Source organism: Natrix helvetica (assembly GCF_964273705.1).
Source record: "Natrix helvetica genome assembly, chromosome: 4".
In the NCBI taxonomy this organism is placed as follows: domain Eukaryota; kingdom Metazoa; phylum Chordata; class Lepidosauria; order Squamata; family Natricidae; genus Natrix; species Natrix helvetica.
Window position 1 is genome coordinate 441,781 of NC_138550.1, and position 20,785 is coordinate 462,565.

Consider the following 20,785-nt stretch of genomic DNA (forward strand, 5'->3'; position numbering starts at 1 on the left):
CTTTCCCAAGCCCTGTTGCAGAGATGGACTGAAGGTATCACTTCTTAGAGAAGATCTATGACACAGCACAGTTTTGGAGGTTGTCATTTTGAAGTCCTCCAAGATCCTAACCAATCAGTGAGGCCACAATGAACAAGCACTTTAAGCAGTAGCAGATCAACTGGATTCCACAAAAATCCCTCTCCTTTTTTTCAACACCAAGATTTGAACCTGGGTGGAGAAATGTCTTGGCAGGAGAAATGTCCCCTCTGGATGGTCCTCCCTGAGTCAGAAGAGAATCCAAAGCCTACGTCTCCTATACAGAACTCTTCCCTCGCAAGCCATTTCCAGATAAAGGTGCCTACCGGTCCTGAACCCAGGGGTCCATGGAATGCAGAGCCCACCTCCCCTCCCCTCCCCCCCCCACTGGAGAAAGCCACAGACTGATGCAAGGGGAAGAGTGGCTGCAGCTGTCCCATTGTGGTCACTTGCGGTGTTTGTGGCCTTTCCACGGGCAGCCTATCAGTCAGGGAGAGCAGCTCAGGGTGAGCCCGGCCTGTCCATCCTGAAGCCCAGAGGTGGCATTGTCCACTACCTGTGCACCTACCTGGCCATCCTTATAGCAGAGCAAGTGAGTATGAGAACAGGAGGGAGGGAAATGCTTCAACTGTGGCAACAAATAAAGCTTTCTAGATGATCACAGACTAAAGTCTCTTGGTGCTGTGTATTTCCTTGAAAATGTCCTTACTGCAGGGGCCCTGGACCCTTGTGAAGGAACCCTTGTGAAGGAATGTGTGAAGGAACCCCATGAAAAATCCCTCCCCCAATAAGGCTGAAAAGACCCCCACACAACTCTTCCCCTGCACACACCCCTTTGTGTCCATCGCTCAACAGAATAACTGAATAAGAGAGTTTGGGAGACCACCCTTTTATTATGTATCAGTAATAACTGACAGACAACCAGTAACAGTAACTGATTTATTCAACTTAGTAACTGAACTGAACTGAAAGCCGGTTGACAGCTATTTATATTCTCCAGCTGTCAAGCCGGTAGCCAATAGGGGCTTGATGCTCGTGCCGCCCTGGAACCTGTTTAAAACGACCAATCCTGGGCGCGCGTGGACAGGCCTCCTCTAGCGCCACCTGCTGGTGGACGCTCCGAGAATACAACACTCCTTCCCCCTTGTCCGCGCATGCGTAATCCTGGAACCTGGTTGGCCTTCTGCGCACGCGCTGCGATCTTCTTAGCTGTGGAGTGACTGCCGCCGTAGAGGGAGGATTGCTTCGAGGAAGTGTCCATGAAGGGCCAAACCGTGGAACTCCTCCCAACTCACCAGGTAGATAGCTTGCCGGTATCGGATCATTGATTTGGCCGCCGGAGCTAGTTGTTCGCTCAGATCTGGGCTGATGGGCGGCGTCAACAGGTCTTTGTGAACTTGGAATAACATTTGGAACATTTGAGTTGTTTGACGCTGCACCGGTGTCTCTTCGCCTCAGCTGATCTATGTGCCTCCTCCACACTCTTCCATCTCCAAGGAGGACCCTATAGGAACAGGGCCCCGTTAGCTCCGATACAACACCAGGCACCCATTTAGGATCCCCTGCAAAGTTTTTAGCGAACACTCTTTCCCCTACCATGAAAACCCTAGGGGGGGGAGAGGATGGGTAGGAAGGGGTAGCGTAAAAGGGATGTAATCTGTCTAACGTCGTACGTAGTTTCCTTCCCATTAACAACTCGGAAGGGGCTTTGCCAGTTATTGGGCAAGGGGTGGTGTGCTGGCATCTTAAGAATGTGGCTACTCGTTGCTGCATTGGCAAATGAGCCATGCGTGCCAGTGATTCCTTGGCCGTGCGCACCGCGCGCTCTGCCATTCCATTAGCCGCCGGGTGGAAGGGAGCCACGGGAGCGTGGCGAATGCCTTGGCGTTGGAGAAATGTCTGAAATTCTTGTGAAGTAAATTGGGGCCCGTTATCCGACACTATGATGTCAGGTAACCCATGTGTTGTGAATAAGTTGTCTAAGATTTTTATAGTGGCTGCAGACGTAGTGGAATGCATAGGGAACATTTCTACCCATTTTGACCACGCGTCAATTACCAAGAAGAAGGTGGTTCCCTCTATTGGTCCTAAAAAATCCACGTGGAGTCTGCTCCATGGCGATCTGGGTTGTTCCCATTCTCTGGATGGGGCTGCTGGTGGTGCGGGGCGGACCTGCTGGCATTGGGGGCATTCCTGTACCCACGCTGCAATGTCCGCATCCATGGAGGGCCACCATATGTAACTGCGCCCCAGGCACTTCATACGGACAATGCCAGGGTGGCCCTCATGGAGACGAGATAGCAGTGCCTGGCGCAATTTGCTTGGGATTACTATTCTGTGTCCCCAGAGGAGGCAGCCTTGGAGAGATGACAGTTCCGTTCGGCGGCGGTAGAATGGCAGTAGTGGCTGGTCTATATCAGAATTAGGCCATCCACTGCGGACGAAATGAATTATTTTTGAGATGATGGGGTCTGCTTTGGAATGTATTGCTATGTCTGATGCAGACAGTGGAAGTTGCAATTCATCTAAAAGGCAGATTGTTTCTGTAGGAGCTGGGTCCAATACCGGAATCGGTAAAGGGCAGCGGCTCAAAGCATCTGCATTGCCCATTGTTATGCCTGGCTTATGGATCAGCGTGTAGTTATAGGCTGATAAGAATTCCGCCCAACGGGACATGCGGGGAGATAAAATTTCTGGAGTGGGGCGGTCGCCAGCTAAAATGCCTAGAAGTGGTTTGTGGTCCGTTAGGAGGGTAAATGGCCGCCCATACAGGTAATGGTGGAAACGTTTTACTCCCGCAACGGCGGCCAGCGCCTCCTTGTCCAGCTGGCTATAATTACGCTCAGGCTTGGACAAGGTGCGGGAGTAGAACGCTATGGGGGCCTCTGAGCCGTCAGGATATACATGGCTCAGCACTGCGCCAACTCCAAATGGAGAGGCGTCGCAAGCTAGCTGCAGGGGCCACTTCTCGTCGTATTGCGCTAGTACTGGTGGAGCTGTCAAAGCCTTTTTGACAGCCGCGAGCGCCTGCGCCTCGCGGCTGGTCCAGAGCCATGGTGCTGAAGTGTCTAAAAGTCGGTGGAGGGGCTCTGCTAACGACGCTTTGTGTGGAATGAACGACGAATAAAAATTGAGGAGGCCTAGGAAAGCCTGCAACTCAACCTTATTGGTTGGGGTTGGTGCGGAAAGGATTGCCTCCACTTTCTTTGGTGATGGGTGGATTCCATCTTTATTTATTAGGAATCCCAGGAATTCTACGGCAGGGACTCCCAATTTACACTTTGATGCCTTAAGATGGAGGCCTGCAGCCCGGAATTTTTGGAGGACCGCACGTAGGGATTTTATTAACGTGGGGGCGTCTTTGGCTGCGATGAGCACATCATCGAAATAGGGTGTGACCCCAGGAATGCCATGGAGCAACCGCTCCATCAATCCCTGGAATATTCCTGGGGCCACACTGACGCCGAATTGCAGCCTACGACATTTAAAAGCCCCGCGGTGGGTGACTATTGTCTGTGCCAGTGCTGTGGCTTCATCAACAGGTAGCTGTTGATAGGCCTGGGCTAGATCCAATTTTGCGAATATCTTACCTCGTCCTAATGTGTGTAGTACGTGCTGGACTACCGGTACTGGGTGGGGATGTGCTTGGAGGGCTTTATTAATTGTTGTTTTAAAATCTGCGCATATTCTTACAGAACCGTCAGATTTTAGGGGAACAACAATTGGAGTTTCCCAAGGGGAAAAATCAACTGGTTGTAGAACTCCTTGTTCCAGGAGTTTGTCAATTTCCGCGTCTACTTTCGCCTTTAAGGCGAATGGTAGACGTCTGGCCTTAAGCCTGATGGGAGCTATTGAAGGGTCGAGGTTTAAAGATATTGGGGAGCCCTTGTAGCAGCCTAATGATGGTGAAAAAACATCTTTGAATTCCGCAATTAGTGAGGTGAAATTGTTAGTAGGTAAGGAAGAGTATTGCGTTGCATGGATGCCAGTTATTGACAAACCCAGAGCACTGAACCAATCGAGCCCCAATAAAGAGGCCAGGGGATCCTGTACCACTAATAATGGTAGGTGGCCTGTGAAGGAGCCATAAGTAACTAGTAGCTTAGCGCAGCCTAGGAGCTTGATGGAGTTTCCCTGGTAGTCTTTCAGGCGGCAGTTTGCAGGGCTGAGTTGCTTTACTTTGTAGTGGGGTAGAATAGATGATAATGTTTGCCAAGAAATAATTGAGCGAGCTGAGCCTGTATCTAGCTCCATAGAGCAAGGCCGGCCTTCGAGGAAGATAGTCAGGTGCATCTTACCGCGACCTCCTGCAGATGCGGATGCTGAGTCGACAACCCATTCGGGGTTGTATTCTTGTATGTCTCCCAGAGATAGAGAATTTAGGCGGCGATTTGGTGGGGCAGGTGCAGAAAAACGGTAGGCAGCATTTTGATTTTGTGGCCGGTTGTCAGGAGCGGATGAGCGGCATATTGCTGCTAAGTGTCCTTTTTTCCCGCATTTCCGGCAAATAGCTGCCCTAAATCGGCAGGTTGAGCGTGCGTGCTTGCCGCCGCAGCTCATGCAGGCGCGACTGTCTCTAAAATTTAATGATTGCAGACGATCTATTGCTAAGTCAATTTCTGATTGTATAGAGGAGGCTAGTTGTTGATGATTTACTTGAGGCGATGGAAACTGTTGTCCCGTTGGCAACGGCTGTGGCAACCGTCTACGGTCAGGGGTTGACTGTTCGGCCATCTCCGCTGCGCGAGCCTCATCAACGGCAATTTTCAAAGTGAGGTCTGACCGGGATAGAATTCGGCGATGTAATTTAACGTCTTTCAGACCATAAATAAATTGTTCCAACAGGGCTTCGTCCAAATCAGCAAATTCACAAGGAATAGCAGCCGCACGGAGCGCAGCCACGTAGTGGCTTATGGATTGCCCCTCTCCTTGAATGCAGTGGCGAAAATCTTGTCGCCTTGCAAAACGTGAAGGTGCCGGTTCATAATGTGTTTTTAATTTTGCCATTAATGTTTCCCAAGGCACCGTGTGTACAGGGGTGGGAGCTGAGAGAGCTCTGGCAGTTGCGAACATTTCTGGTCCACAGTAGTTTAAAAATATGCCTCTTTTCCTCTCCAGGGAAAGGCTTGTTAAGTCGTGTGCCAGGAGGAAACATTCAAACCTTTCCACAAACGCCTCCCAGGTTTCTGCCTCCACACGAAATGGGGCGAACATCGATGAAGTTGTCATTGTAACTTGTTTTGCTGGGTTGGATCCCATCCTCGTCGCCAGTATTATGTATCAGTAATAACTGACAGACAACCAGTAACAGTAACTGATTTATTCAACTTAGTAACTGAACTGAACTGAAAGCCGGTTGACAGCTATTTATATTCTCCAGCTGTCAAGCCGGTAGCCAATAGGGGCTTGATGCTCGTGCCGCCCTGGAACCTGTTTAAAACGACCAATCCTGGGCGCGCGTGGACAGGCCTCCTCTAGCGCCACCTGCTGGTGGACGCTCCGAGAATACAACACCTTTCTCTGTGACAGCCCCTCAAATACTGGAAGACAGCTGTCATGTCACCCCTGGTCCTTCTTTTCACTAACTACATAAACCCAGTTCCTGCAACTGTTCTTCATATGTGTCATCCTCCTTTACCTTTTACCTTTATTTCAATTTTTATACTGCCCCCTCTCCCCAAAGGGACTCGGGGCGGTGTACAGTCAAATAAAACAGATAAAATGGAATACAAACATACAAACATAAGAACATAGAAGAGGAGGCAATACGACACTGTACAAAGTAAAGTAGATAAAAACAATATTTCAACAATCCTAAAAATACCCAATTAAAATTACCCAGTTAAAATATATCTGCCAGGAGGTATAATAAGGTTATGAATGGTCCAGGCCGGCTAAACGGAACAGGTGAGTCTTCAGTTTTCGTCGAAAGGAGGGGAAGTGGGTGGTGGTTCTGATATTGGGGGGGAGGTCATTCCAGAGGGTTGGGCCCATCACAGAGAAGGCTCTACCCCTAGGTGCCGCCCGTTGGCATTGCTTAGTGGACGGCACCCGGAGGAGTCCTTCCCTGTGAGAGCGAATCGGTCGCAGGGAAGTGTGTGGTAGGATGCGATCCCGCAAGTACCTAGGTCCTGAGCCATGGAGCGCTTTAAAGATGGTAATTAACACCTTGAAACGCACCCGAAAGACCACAGGCAGCCAGTGCAGCTCGCGCAGGAGCGGTGTTACGTGGGAGTACCTAGTACTCCCCAAGATAGCCCGCGCGGCTGCGTTCTGGACTAGCTGCAGTCTTCGAGCGCGTCCCAAGGGAAGCCCCCTCCAGTCCCCTAATCCTATTTGTGCCTCTTCTCTGCACCCTTTCTAGTGTCTCCACATCTTTTTTATAGTCTGGTATGGAGTATACCACAGGCTGGTCCCATGCAGGCTTTCTAAAGGGAGCCTTTGGGCTCAGCATCCTGGAAGAGCCCCTGTGTGGTGGTTCAGTCTCCCCACCACTGTTTCCTGGAGAGGAGCTGGAAAGAAACCTGTGGCAGCCACTAGAAAACCACCCACTGAGCTCAGGTGACCGGAAGGTTTGAGGAAGAAGCCCAGAGATGCTCTGCTTTGAGTAAATGAGGGACCAGGTGAGAAATCTGCCCAGGCTCTCTGGTTATTTTAGCCTTTCTCAAGGACGATGAGCCCCATGGTTGTCTCCTGATGCCTGGTGCCCCTGAGAGGGCTGATTCTGCCCACGGGCTGCAGCCAGGAGAGAGAGAGGGTCGGGAATGGGTGGGAGGGGAAGGACAAAGCGGTCTGTTTGATCAGGGGTCCACTGAGGAAGTTGGCCAGAGGACAGGAATGAGGAGGGAAGTTCCAGTTGTGAAACGATAAGTGACTGAGTAGTCAAAAAACAAATAAGCAACCCCCCCCAAACCCCCCCCCCAAAATAAAATCCAACCAGCTTCTCCTTTGAATCAGGCACTGAGGATGACGAGAGGCAGCCGGGGGGCATCCTATGGCGCATCCTCCAGCTCTGATCTTGTTTATGCACCTGATCTCCTTCACGGTGGCTCTTCTCTTCCTGGAAGAGCTCTTCTTGGCTTCCAGGAGGTTCTCCGGGTGTCTGTCCTTCTGCAAGGGTGGGGGTCCCATGTTGCCTTGCAGCTCTTCTCCAGCTTCCTCTTCTCGGCCACTCGGACCCAGCTCCCTCTTCCTTCCCTGGCCCTGCCTCTCATCCTCCTCCCAAAGGGGCTTTTCCAAGAGGCCACCGGAGTTTCTTCTTTTCTTTCCTTGAAAACATTTCGCTTCTCATCCAAGAAGCTTCCGCGGTTCTGAAAATTAACCGAATGGAGAACTGAAGATGCTTTGTGGGGGAGGAGCAAAACATTTCCAAAGGAATGAAAATCAAGAAAGTCCAGTTGCCTTTTGGAAAAGCCCCCTTGGCACAGTCATGGCCTGGGTGATAGAGCACCTCCATAGACGTTTCTCATCCTTGGCACCTTTTAGATGCTGATGTAAGAGATGACCAGGCTGAGGATGGGGTCACGGCCAGGAGCCCAGCACTCAACCTCTGGTTGGTCTCCCAGTGAGGTCAGAAGGGCCTGGAGGACCCCCGCCCACTGCAAGAGACCCCGCCCACTGTCTACCCCACAGGAAGAAAGGCGCAAATTACCAGCAGGCCATGGCCTATAAACATGCGCCAAGCACTTCCTTATCTCTACGGTGCTATGTGCAGGCCGTGCCAGGTTGCTCTGCTGTGCCTGTGATGCTGCTAAACCCTCCCTAAGCACATTTTCCCATTGAAGAGGCTCTGCTTCCTGGGGCTGACCAGAAGGCTGCCTTGGGTGTGTCCCAGGGTGGTTTCCCCCCCCCCCCAGCAGCATGACAGCCGTCTTCCATCTGCCAGTAGGGGAGGATATTTGTAACTCTGGGTTGAAATGGGGGGGGGGGGCTTGATGCGCTCTGAGCTGGGTGGTTTCCTTGCAGGCATTCCATGACCCAACTAGGGAACAGCATCAGAGCTAAAAGGGAGTGAGGATTGTGCAAAGCCCCTTCCCTCCTAGCACTGAAGATGTTGCCTAGTTGGCTCATGAAACGTCTGCAAGAAAACCACCAAGCTCAGAGAGCACCAAGGACCCCAGAGTCCTCTTCCTCCTCCCCCACCGCCAAACCCCACTGTGCCACAAAGGGCTCTGTGAGGTCCCTGGACAACCATTGATCCATTGGGTCACCATTTCCCAGGGTCTTTCTTTACCTAAGCAGAGAGTCCTAAGGCAACCGTACAAGTGAGGGTCTGGGTATGTAGGGACCCTCTCCCTCCCACCAACACTGACTGGAGCTGGGCTGCTGAGGAAGGAGGTGAACCAGTGGGGCTCCACCGGCATTTTCTTTCTTTCTTTCTTTCTTTCTTTCTTTCTTTCTTTCTTTCTTTCTTTCTTTCTTTCATTTATTTAGTCAGACATGAATTAGATAACAGATATGGTACAAACATGATTATGAACACATGAAATGGATACAAATACAAGGGAATATTGGGAAAGGGACGGTAGGCACTTTGGTGCGCTTACGCACCCCCCTCATCCGGTCCAGAAGGGCATTGCGGCTGAAAGCAGCTGAGAGATGAAGGAACACAAGGATGGGGCATCACCCAGTCCTGGCTCTGCCAGAGGTCATCAGCAAGTGTGGTGAACGTTGTCTGTTCCCTGGCTTAAAGCCAGACTGAAACCGGTCCACATAATCCACTGGATCTGAGGCAAAGCTGCTACGGGGCAGTGGTGGGATTGAACATGTTTTACTGCCGGTTCTGTGGGTGTGGCATGGTGGGCGTGGCAGGGGAAGGACACTGCAAAATCCCCACTCCCTCCCCACTCCGGGACCAGCTGGTGGTGGCATTGGCTGGTTCTCCGAACAACTCAAAATTTCCGCTACCAGTTCTCCAGAACCTGTCAGAACTGGCTGGATTTCACCTCTGTATGGGGCCTGCAGATGAGCCGTGTCTGCCACCAGGTGCAGGCTACCAATTTGCCTTCCTTCCCTGGTGGAAAAGGCCGAGCACCCGCTGGCGGATCTGCTGCGTCTTCATCCCGTACACCAGCAGGTTCAGCATGGGGGGAAGCAGGACGTACAGGCTGGCCAGGATGATGTGGACGCAAGCAGGGACATGTTTGCCAATCCGGTGGGTGAGGAAGGTGAAGAGGCTAGGCACATAAAATGCCAAGATGGTGCAGATGTGAGCAGCACAGGTGCCCAGGGCTTTGGCCCGGGCATCCTGCGACGGCAGCTGGAAGATGGCCCACAGGATCATAGCGTAGGACGTGGCAATGAGCCCCAAGTCCAGCCCCACCACCAAGAGTGCCACAGAAATGCCGTAGGTCCGGTTGATAAATGTATTGGCACATGTGACCAGCTTGACCACAGCCATGTGTTCACAGTAGGCATGTGGGATGACCTTGCGGAAACAGTAGGGCAACCTCTTGAGAAGTACAGGGCAGGGGATGACCAATATCACCCCTCGGGCAGCAGCTGCCAATCCCATCCTGACAACCGCCGTGTTGCTGAGGATGGTTGCATAGTGCAGCGGGTGGCAGATGGCCACCTAGCAATCGAAGGCCATGGCCAACAAGATGGCAGAGTCCACTATGGAGAAGGTGTGGACCAAGTACATCTGAAGCAGGCAGGAACTGAAGCCAATCTCCCTGGAGCCCATCCACATGATGCCCAGCATCTTGGGCAGAATGGTGCTACTGAGGAGCAGGTCATTCACGGCCAGCATGCAGAGGAAGAGGAACATGGGCCTGTGGAGATCAGGCTCCATCTTGATGACCAAGACCACGATTATGTTCCCCACCAAAGTCACCATGTAGAAAAGGCAGAGCAGGATGCCGATCCAGAAGTGAAAAGCTTCCAGGCCAGGAATGCCCACCATCATGAAGACCTGGCCCAGGTCTCCTGTTCTGTTGACCAGTTTCATCATGGCAAGCTTGACAGGAGAACCCACAGATGCAGAGAACCCACAGAAGGGAATCTTCCCTGATTCCTTGGAGATCAGACTCCTTGGAGTCTCGTAGGTCCAAAGGAAGAACTTGAAGGAGCTCTCAAAGTCAAATGCCCACCCAGGATGCTAACGGGTCTGGCAGTCGCCATCTGAGGCTTGTGTCAGGGTTCCAAGTAACACACCCCATGAAAGAAGACTCCGAGGCTAGCAATTCCCCAAAGTTCCACTTCATTAAAGAAGTCTTGTTGGCACATCTGAGAAAAGCCGAATCTGAACATTTCAGGTTTTCCCCATCCAAAAGAAAGTCAAAGAACCACCCCCTGCACCCACAAGTCCATCGCATGGTCCAATCAATTCATCGTCCCAACTGGAGACAATCTCCAGTCACTCCCACCCAGGTGCAGAACGAACGTCCTTGACTCCCAGAGAAAAGAATGTTGTTATGGCTGCCTATCTCCACCAACTCCATGCAATCCCCCCTCCTGTTTTCCCAGGATAGTCATTGTGACAGCTCTGAAGCTCCAAGGAAAATGTGGCTTCCAGGGCTGAAAGTATGTTCTACTGCTCTCTGACAACCTTCCCGTCCCATCTGTCGGGAGATAAACTGCCCCTGGCTTGTGAAGCTCTAACCTCTCCCTCCCTTTCCTCCCTTTTTGCAAGGCTTTCCAGCATGACGTCTCGCCTGGACTACTGCAATGCTCTCTACATGGGGCTTCCCTTGAGATGCACTCGGAGACTACAGTTGGTCCAGAACGCGGCCGCGCGGGTGATTATGGGGAGGACTAGATACTCCCCTGTAACACCTCTCCTGCGCGAGCTGCACTGGCTTCCTGTGGTCTACCGAGTGCGTTTCAAGGTTTTGATTATGATCTTTAAAGCGCTTCATGGCTCAGGACCTAGTTACATGCAGGATCGCATCCTGCCCCACACATCCCTACGACCAATTCGCTCACACAGAGAGGGACTTCTCCGGGTGCCGTCCACCAAACAGTGTCAGGGGGCGACACCCAGGAGCAGAGCCTTCTCTGTGATGGGCCCAGCCCTGTGGAATGACCTCCCCCGTGACATCAGGATTATTTCCGATCTCTGCTCCTTCCGTGTACAGTTGAAGACCCACCTCTTTCAATTATCTGGCCTGGCTCAACCGTAATTTTTTCGTATTCCTCCTGACTGTCTTTTTAAATTTTAAATTTTTATTGTATATTGGGTTTTTATTATTGGGGTATGTTAATGGTTTTAATTGTCTAAATGTTGTAATTTATTACCTCCTCCGTGCATGTATGTCTTTGTATATATGTATGTTTATGTGTTTGTACACACGTGTTATGTTTTATATGTTCTAGTGTACGCCACCCCGAGTCCTGCCTGGAAAGGGAGCGGCTAATAAATTCAATATTATTATTATTATTATTATTATGAGGAGGAACCAGTTCTCACCTACAAGATGCAATCCCAGTTGGCTGGACTCTCAGAGTCAACAGAAGGTCCTTACTGTCCACAGGGAGGGAGCTCTGCAGTGGGTACCTGAATTTTTGAGCCCCTACCTTTCAGCATTTTCTCAGGTGAGGGAATAGAAGAGATGTGTACAAAATTAGCAGATGACACAAAGCTTTTTTGGGAGACTGCTGGCACCCCAAGATACAGGTTCAACGTTCACAAAGGTTTTGATGGTTTGAACATTCTGTTCAATGCTGTCTTAATGCTGTTCAGTGACCAGAATTGTAACTTGCTGCACTTTGGCAGATAAAACCAGATGCAGAGCTACAGGAATGATGGTGCCTGGCTTAGTATCAGCTTCAGGGTTGACACTTAGCAATAGTCCAGGGGTGGGTTGCTACCGGTTCGCACCAGTTCGGGTGAACTGGAAGTGGAAATTGCGACTGGGTCGCTGAATCAGTAGGAACGGCAGGCTGGCCATGCCCCTGAACAGTTCCCTGGTCGCCATGGCATTTTTTTACATTTTTAATGTTCTGCGCATGCACAGACCTATTTACAGACAACTGCACACATACACACATGCAGCTAACCAGCAGCAACGCAGGCAGCACCCCACCCCCTGCAGTAGTCCTTATGCAAAGGATCTGGGAATTGATCTAATCTGAGTAGAGCAAAGATTAAACATGGCCCAGCATTAGGTGAAAGGAAAATGCCAGTTTCTTTTGGCATATTTAGGAAGATTTGGGCAAGAAAAAAAAGCATAGAATAGGTGGTACCTGGCTCCACAGTAGTACCTGGAGGGATCCAGTTGGAGTCCTACTGGACAATCCCTCAAATATGAGCCAGCCGTGTGTGGCAACTGCTGAAAAGACCAACACAATCCTAGGCTGCACTAAGAGAGGGATAGAATCAAGATCACTTGAAATGTTAGTCTTGCTTTATTCTGCACCGGCAAGACCACAATTGGAATCCTGCATCCAGTTCTGATTACCACAATACCAAAAAGATGTGGTGACTCTGGAAAAAGTACAGAGAAGAGCAACAAAGAGGATTAGGGGACTGGAGGCTGAAACGTACAAGGAATGGTTGCAGGAACTGGGCATGTCTAGTCTAATGAAAAGAAGGACTAGAGATGGCATGTCTTCCAGTATTTAAGAGGCTGCCCCAAAGAAGAAGGGGTCAACCTGCTCTCCATAGCCCCTGAAGGCAGGACAAGAAGCAACAGATGGAAACTAATCGAGGAGAGAAGCAACCTGGAACTGAGGAGGAACGTCCTAATGGTGAGAACAATTAACCAGGGAAACAGCTTGCCTCCAGGAGTTGTAGGGTCTTCATCATTGAAGGCTTTAAAGAAAATATAAGCCTTTGCCTGAAATCATCTAGGGTTTCCTGTTTGAACAAGGGGTTGGACTAGAATACCTACAAGCTCCCTTCCAACTCAGTTGTTAGGTTGTTTTGTTACTCTGAATAGGATTGTTCAGCCAACTGCGATTCCGTCTGCCAATGAGACCATCTGTCCACCTTGTTCCAGTTCATCAAGAAGGAGGCTGTGGTCTACTTGGTCACACGCCTTATGAAGTCCAAGGACACCCCATTTCCTTGGTCCATTAATTTAATCATACTGTCAAAAAAACGCAGTAAAAATAGTCTGGCACGACCTTTTTAAAACAAATTGTGCTGGCTTTGTTAATTGCATTGTTCATTTTGATTTTCTTTGCCTGGTACGGGGGGATTTCTCAAAGATTTCAATCAATGGCCCTGCCAGTTCTGGAACAGTCGGGGGGGTAAGACCCCCCTAACCCACGACCCCTGAATTCATTTGACCATTCCTTATCTGGTATAATCTGTGTCTCTCTAGCAATGTAGGACCTTCTCCGTGCCACAGCTTCCCGTCTCCCAGGGCTCTGCACAGAAGGGTGTGGGAGAGAGCTTGTCTTTTGGGGTGATCCTTTCACCCACCCATTCGTGGAGTTGGCCTGGATGTCTTTGGAAAGGAGAAGGAGGGAGATGGTATGGTTTCTCTGTTTTCTGCCGAGGAGTATTGGCCACAAGTCTCCAAGTCGAGCTCACGGGTCTCTCAAGGCAAGCCCTGAGCCGCCCATCGTGCTGCCCTTGCCAGGGGAACCTGAGGCTTGGCAGCTCTTTCAGGATCACCCAGAGCATTTGGCCAAAGGCACCGATCTTCAGAGAGACCCTGGCACTCCCCACTGGCACCAAAGTCTCTTTCTAGGATTGATGGCCTCCCTCCTTTGCTTGCTCCTCTAGGTTGCTTCGGAAAGCAGAAGATAAATCTCTCCAGGGCAGAGCCCAGGGGGGGCGGTGGGGACAGCCCTTCTGGCATGGAGCTCTCCCGGGGGCTCTCCCGGGGAGGAAGAGGGGTTGTCCAGCATCCCCAGGAAGCCTCTCGGGCCGCTCGACTGGCAAGGCCAAAGGGAGGAGGAGGAGGAGGCTGCTTGGCCCTTGCTCTCTCCCTGGCAGCGTCTCAACTGCTGTGGGCTCCTTGGTCTCACTGGGGGCTTCTCTGGCCAGCCTCCTTCCTGGCTGCTTCCCCATCACGGAAGAGCCAGAGGTCCTCCCAGGAGTTATCAGGCTTACTGCCCCTTGAAGCAACTTGGTTTGCAGGGTATAAGATGCCCGTGGAAGCAGCAAAAGAAAAGAGCGTGAAGGGCTCATCGGAAGGGATGGGGGAGCCCTGGCAGAGAGCCAGGAGCTCTTCCTCCAGAGGGGGACGGGAGGCCCCAGGAGACCCCGAGCTCCCTTTCTTACTCCTCCTGTTATTCTGGACCAGGGCAGGTGAGCAGATTCAGAAAACGTTCCTGCAATGGCAAGATTGGCTCATATACCTAGTCCTCGACTTACAACAGTTCATTCAGTGATGGCTCAAGCCTCAAAGTTACTTATGGCTGTTTTTCACAGTTACAACCTTGCATCATCCCCACGATCACATGATCAACATTTAGACACTTGGCAGTTGAGTCATATTTATGACGGTGTCGCTGGATCCCTTTTTCTGACCTTTGGACAAGCAAAGTCACTGGGGAAGCCGGTTTGACTCCACAACTGCAGTGATTCACTTAACAAAGGTGGCAAGAAAGTTTGTAAAATGGGGCAAAACTCACTTAACAACTGTCTCGCTTGGCAAGAGAAATTTTGGGCTCAATTTTGGTCATAAGTCAAGGACTACCTGTAATTTAAGTTACAAATTCTAAATAAGAACTGAGGTCTACTCCAAGAGGTGCCGTATCAACCGGGAGGAGGGAGCACCTCCGGCTGGCACTCTGCCAACCTGAGCATCGAATGGTGCTCTTTCTGGCTCTTTCTGCCCACTTTTTCCTTGGGTCTCAACATCCGTTTTCCATCACAGTGACTGGAATTGGACGCAGGACTCCAAGCGTGGCCTCACCAAGGCAGCAGAAAGCAGCACAACCACCTCTCAGGATCTTGAAACTCTCGGTCTCCCTGGATGCAACCTACTGGTGCAACAGTCCCCTGGAAGGAATCTGTGGGTGGGGGAACAAGGCAAGATCCATGGCTCTCCTGCATATGCAACCCTTGGCTAGTCAGAGGCGTGTGTTTGTTCACTGGTCAGGCTGGTGAGAAAGAGCCCATGGGGCAAAGAGGAGGAGGAGGAGGAGGAGGAGGAGGCCCATCAGCACTGGGCATCTCAGAGTGGCCCTCTGTTGGGGATGTAACCCTAGTCTTGGCTTGGCAATGTATAAAAGCCATGATTGTAACAAATGTATCTGTTACTTTAAATGCTAGAGAGATGTAATTGGTTGTTGTTATCTCAACAGCCATAAGAGGGAGCCAGAATGACTGTTAGCTCTATGTTAGACGCTGATTGGTGTATTGTGAGGTACTGTGTTTTGCTACTGTTAGCTGCTTTGTGTGCTAAACTGATTATTTGATAACTGACTGACTGTACCGTGTATGACTTGGACTGTGAACTGAACTCCGAATAACTCTCTATTTCTACATAGTAAACTACTATATTTTATACTATTCAGTGTCCCTGTATGCTGGTTTGTGTGTGTTCTTGCATACCACTCTCATTACGCTTCTCTGCACACCCGCTCTCCTAACGGGGAGCTTACTTACTTAACACCCTCCACCTCTTTGGCCCTGCCCACTTGTCACCCTTCCCGAGACCACTGAAGGAGCCCCGTGGCCCCTTTCTGACTCAAGGCCCATTCAAAGCGCTGGTGAACCAAGGGAGCTGACTGGAGTGGCTGCACAGAGGTGGGATGGAGACGTGGGGGAAGGAAGTGAGTGGGTTTCACAGGGGAAAGTCACAAGTGGAGCAAATGCCAGGAGGAAACCCCTTGCCTTCAAGAGCATTCAAGGTTAACCAGCATGAGCTGCTCATCTGGGTCCCTGCTCTTCCACCCAAGCCATCCAACAGGGGTGAAACCTCTGGGGCAGCCAAGGGCAGCCAAGAGCCAGAAGCCCCAATGAGCAGCAGCTGAGCCAGCCTTCTCCAGGGAAGGAGAGAAGGAAAGTCAGCCATAAATATTGTGGAGATCCAGGAAGGCTGCCATGGCATGGCGGATCGGATTTGTTTCTTCTCCTGGACTGTGAGAACTACCAGCAGCAGCTGCCACCATCATCAGCCCCGCCCATGAAATAAACAAAATAAATAAAGCAGCAGCAGAATTAGGATCAACCTGAGGAGGAAGTCAGCAGCCAGAGGCCTCCCTCCACTGGGGAAGCAGCAGAGGCGAAGGGCCCAGATTCTTCCAGGAGCCGCTTTCTCCAAGGAGGAATGCCCCAAAACCTTCAGCACTTGCTTTTCCCACTTCTGTGCTGTCCTGAGCTTCTACGTTCCCATGCTTGGTCTCACCATGATCCACCGGTATGGGGAGCATGCTTCCCCCATCGTTTGCATCACCATCGCCAACGTCTCCCTGCGGCTGCCTCCTCTAATGAACCCCATTGTCTTTTGCATCAAAACAAAACAGCTCCACATTCAGATCCTCAGAAAGTTTCAGAAAGAGAGAAAACGGTGAGAACCTCGTGGAGATCATCCCAACTACAGGGGAGGAGGGGCCGTTTCCCTTTTCCTCCTACACCACCAGATGTTTTCCAGGTGTGCTATGAACTCAGTCAGAAAAGGCAGCGCGAGGAGTTAGGCAAAGGATGGAGCTGTGATGACAATAGATGTCCCATCAAGAGGGGGCAGGTGGCATTCATGGCTTCAGCATCTACTTCAACTTGTAGTACAAGGAAGACATTTAGGAAGTAAGAGAAAAATCTTCAATGGAGTCATGGCCAGTCATTCCAGAATTATGGAAGAAGAAGGCTCTCCTTCAGTGACTAAACAAATGCAAGAGGAGGAGACAGCTTTGTAGCAGATTCCCTTTCAAATTGACTCTCCTGAGAAGAGCCAGTGGGTTGGATCTCTTCTCAGCTTCTTCTGAGGTTGAGACGATGGAGCTGCAGAGTTCTCCGAGGCTCCAGAGGAAGCAGAATTTGGCAAAACATCTCAATCAGCAAGATTTTTCTTCATTTTTTTGTTTGGTTGTGTTAACAATGGAGACTTCCTTGGTGTATGTTTGTGTTTGGTGCTGGACTGAGTGTTGGGACTTTAAGAGTCTCTGAAAGGCCCTGAAAGGTCTTCCTTTATTCTTACTTTATAATAAAATTATTTTCCCTGAGCTGAAGTGATTTGCTAATTAGAGTTAGATATATTGGCATAAAAACAATGTGGTACATTTTGCTTCTCATCCAAAAAGCTTTTTCAGTTCTCCAGAATTGAGGAAGCTTCTTGGATAAGAAATGAAAAGTTTCCAAGGGAAAAAAATCCAAGTCCTCTTGTGTTTTGGAAAAGCTCTGAACTGGATGACTGAGAATCTCCATACAGGCAGTTGCCATGAACACTTGACATCGGGGGTGCAGCAGTGGTGGGATTCAAACATTTTTACTACCGGTTCTGTGGGCTTGACTTGGTGGGCATGGCGTGGCTTGGTGGGCGTGGCAGGGGAATGATACTACAAAATCCTCATTCTCTCTGGGGATGTCCGGGAGCTGGGACTCCGGAGGCAGATAATAGATGGGGACGGGGCCAGCCAGAGGGGGTATTTACTGGTTCTCTGAACTACTCAAAATTTCCGCTACCCGTTCTCCAGAACATTCTGTCAGAACCTGCTGAATGCCACCTCTGGGGTTGAGTCCTGGAAGTTCAGCCTGCCATGCATAGGGCAAGTCCCACTAGTGGTTAATTTGGATAGTCAGCTGCCAGGGCCAAAGTTGGAACTGGGTGGAGCCTCAGGGAAACCCTCTGGCTAAGATGACAGCCATACAGGTAAGAGGGACATTACTTATTTATTTATTTATTTATTTATTTATTTCTTGGATTTCTAAACCGCCCCCTCTCCCAAAAAGGGACTCGGGGCGGTGTACAGTCAAATAAAATGCAGATAAAATACAATAATATAAAACAATTAAATACTAAACATTTGGATGGAGGAGATAAGACTGTACAAGAAATAAATATACTATAGAAACCCTAAAAAACATCCCCAATTAAAATACCCAAACCCAATTAAAATATATCCCCGGGAGACAAAACTAAGAAAGTGCCAGGCCAGCTGATTGAAACAGGTGAGTCTTTAATTTTTGACGGAAGGAGCGGAGGTCGGTGGTAGTTCGGATGTCGGGGGGGGAGGTCATTCCAGAGGGTTGGGCCCATCACAGAGAAGGACCTACTCCTAGGTGTCGCCCGCTGGCATTGCCTAGCGGATGGCACCAGGAGGAGTCCCTCCCTGTGTGAGCGGATTGGTCGTAGGGACGTGTGTGGTAGGATGCGATCCTGCAGATAACTAGGTCCTATGCCATGGAGCGCTTTAAAGATGGTAATCAATACCTTGAAACGCACCCGAAAGGCCACAGGTAGCCAGTGCAGCTCGCGCAGGAGGGGTGTTACGTGGGAGTATCGTGTACTCCTCATGATAACCCGCGCAGCTGCGTTCTGAACTAGCTGCAGTCTCCGGATGCGTCCCAAGGGAAGCCCCATGTAGAGGGCATTGCAGTAGTCCAGGCGAGACGTCACCAGCGCATGAGTGACCGTGCGCAGGGCACTCCGGTCCAGTAGGGGGCGCAATTGGCGCACCAGGCGAACCTGGTGGAACGCCCCCCTTGCCACGGCTGCCACATGGTCCTCCATTGACAGCTGGGCATCAAGGAGGACGCCCAAATTGCGCGCCCGTTCCACAGGGGACAGTTGTTCGCCCCCTATGGCCAGCGATGGTGTCAGCTGGCTGAACCGAGGTGCCGGCATCCACAGCCACTCGGTCTTGGAGGGGTTGAGTTTGAGTCTGTTGTCCCCCATCCAGACCCCGACGGCTTCCAAACACCGGGACATCACTTCGACAGCCTCGTTGGGGTGGTTTGGGGTTGAAATGTACAGCTGAGTGTCATCAGCGTACAGGTGGTACTCAACCCCAAAACCACGGATGATCTCACCCAGCGGCTTCACATATGCGTTGAACAGGAGAGGCAAGAGGACCGACCCCTGTGGCACCCCACAAGTGAGTGGCCTCAGGGACGACCTCTGCCCCCCTGTCAACACACATTGCTTCCGGTCGGAGAGGTAGGAGCCGAACCACCGCAAAACGGTGCCTCCGACTCCCATCCCCTCCAACCGGCGCAATAGGATACCATGGTCGATGGTATCAAAAGCCGCCGAGAGGTCTAATAGGACCAGGATAGAGGAACAACCCCTATCTCTGGCCCTCCAGAGATCATCGACCAACGCGACCAAGGCTGTCTCTGTGCTGTGCCCGGGTCGGAAGCCGGACTGGCATGGGTCTAGATAGTTGGATTCGTCCAGGTGTCGTGGGAACTGCTGCGCCACCACATTCTCAACAACCTTCGCCAAGAAGGGGAGGTTGGAGACTGGACGGTAATTAGCTAGCTCCATTGGGTCGAGCGAAGGTCTCTTGAGCAAGGGTCTCACCACCGCCTCTTTCAAGGCAGTTGGTAAGTATCCCTCACCCAATGAGGCGTTCACCAGGCCCAGAAGCCAGCCTCGTGTCACCTCCCAGGCTGCCAGTACCAGCCAGGAGGGACACGGGTCCATTGAACATGTGGTGGGCCGCAGCCGTCCACGCAACCTGTCCAAATCCTCAGGGGCAACAGAGTCAAACTCCTCCCAGAATGGTCTCTCAAGACTCGCTGTTGATGGCTCGTCTGGTCCACTGACGGAGGTCCATCCGCTCCGGATCTGATCAATTTTGTCCTGAAGATATTCCCCAAACTCCTCTGCTCTTCCCTGTAAGGGTGTCTCTCGCGTCCCCTGCGATAAAAGGGAGCGGGTCACCCGAAACAGGGCGGCAGGGCGGTTATCCGCGGATGCAATAAGGGCGGCACAATGCCTACGCTTGGCCACTCTTATTGCCACAAGGTAAGTCCGCAAATAGGCTCTTACCTGTGTTCGGTCAGATTCGGAGCGTGAGGACCTCCACCTGCTCTCTAGACGTCTCCTGTGGCGCTTCATCACCCTTAGCTCCTCAGTAAACCAAGGAGCCCGGGTGGGTCGATGCCGCAGGAGAGGTCGCAAAGGCGCAACCCGGTCCAAGGCCCCAGACGTCGCCCTATTCCAGGCAGTCACTAGGTCCTCGGATCGGGAGCGGGACAGGGCTACAGGTATTGGCCCAAGCTCCGTCTGGAATCTGTCCGATTCCATCAGGTGCCTGGGGCGGTACCAGCTTGTAGAGTCTGGTTCCGCCTCCTCACGGTGGGGGATAGCGCCAGGGAAGTCCAGCCGGAGGGATGAGTGATCTGACCATGACAGGGGCGTGATGACTAAGTCCCCTATTCCCAGATCACTCGTCCACTGTTCAGATACAAAAATGAGGTCCAGTGTGTGGCCCCCTTCGTGAGTGGGGCCCTGAACTAATTGGGTCAGGTCCATGGCCGTCATGGAGGCCATGAACTCCCAAGCCACCTCAGAAGCCGCTCCCGTCGACGGCAAGTTGAAGTCCCCCATGACCAAAAGTCTGGGAGTCTCAACTGCCGTCGCTGAGATTAGCTCGAAGAGCTCGGGCAGGGCTGCTGATGCATAGCGAGGAGCCAAGTATACAATCAGCAAGCCCCACTGCCTCGCTGGGCCCCAGTTCACACCAAGGGACTCACACCCGGGTATCTGAGGGACAGTGAACTCCCTCGGCTCTAAACATTCCCGAATAACCACCGCCACCCCACCACCCTTACCCCGGGCCCGGGGCTGATGGAATGCCCGGAAACCTGGTGGGCACATTTCCACGAGGGGTAAACCACCCTCGTGACCCAACCAGGTCTCCGTTATCCCTGCAAGGTCTAGCTCCCCCTCTGAGATCAACTCATTAATGAGGGGGGCCT

General features: G+C 51.4%; 1 protein-coding gene across 1 annotated transcript in view; it reads right to left on the reverse strand.

Annotated features, from left to right (window-relative positions):
• Nucleotides 1–9,010: 9,010 nt before the first annotated feature.
• Nucleotides 9,011–20,785, reverse strand: part of LOC309391686 (olfactory receptor 52P1-like) — a gene marked incomplete at both ends in the record, with an annotated part of 29,859 nt that continues 18,084 nt past the window's right edge. The window contains 2 exon segments of the mRNA XM_081952351.1: nt 9,011–9,592; nt 9,596–9,976. Coding sequence (XP_081808477.1) covers nt 9,011–9,592; nt 9,596–9,976 — 963 coding nt within the window.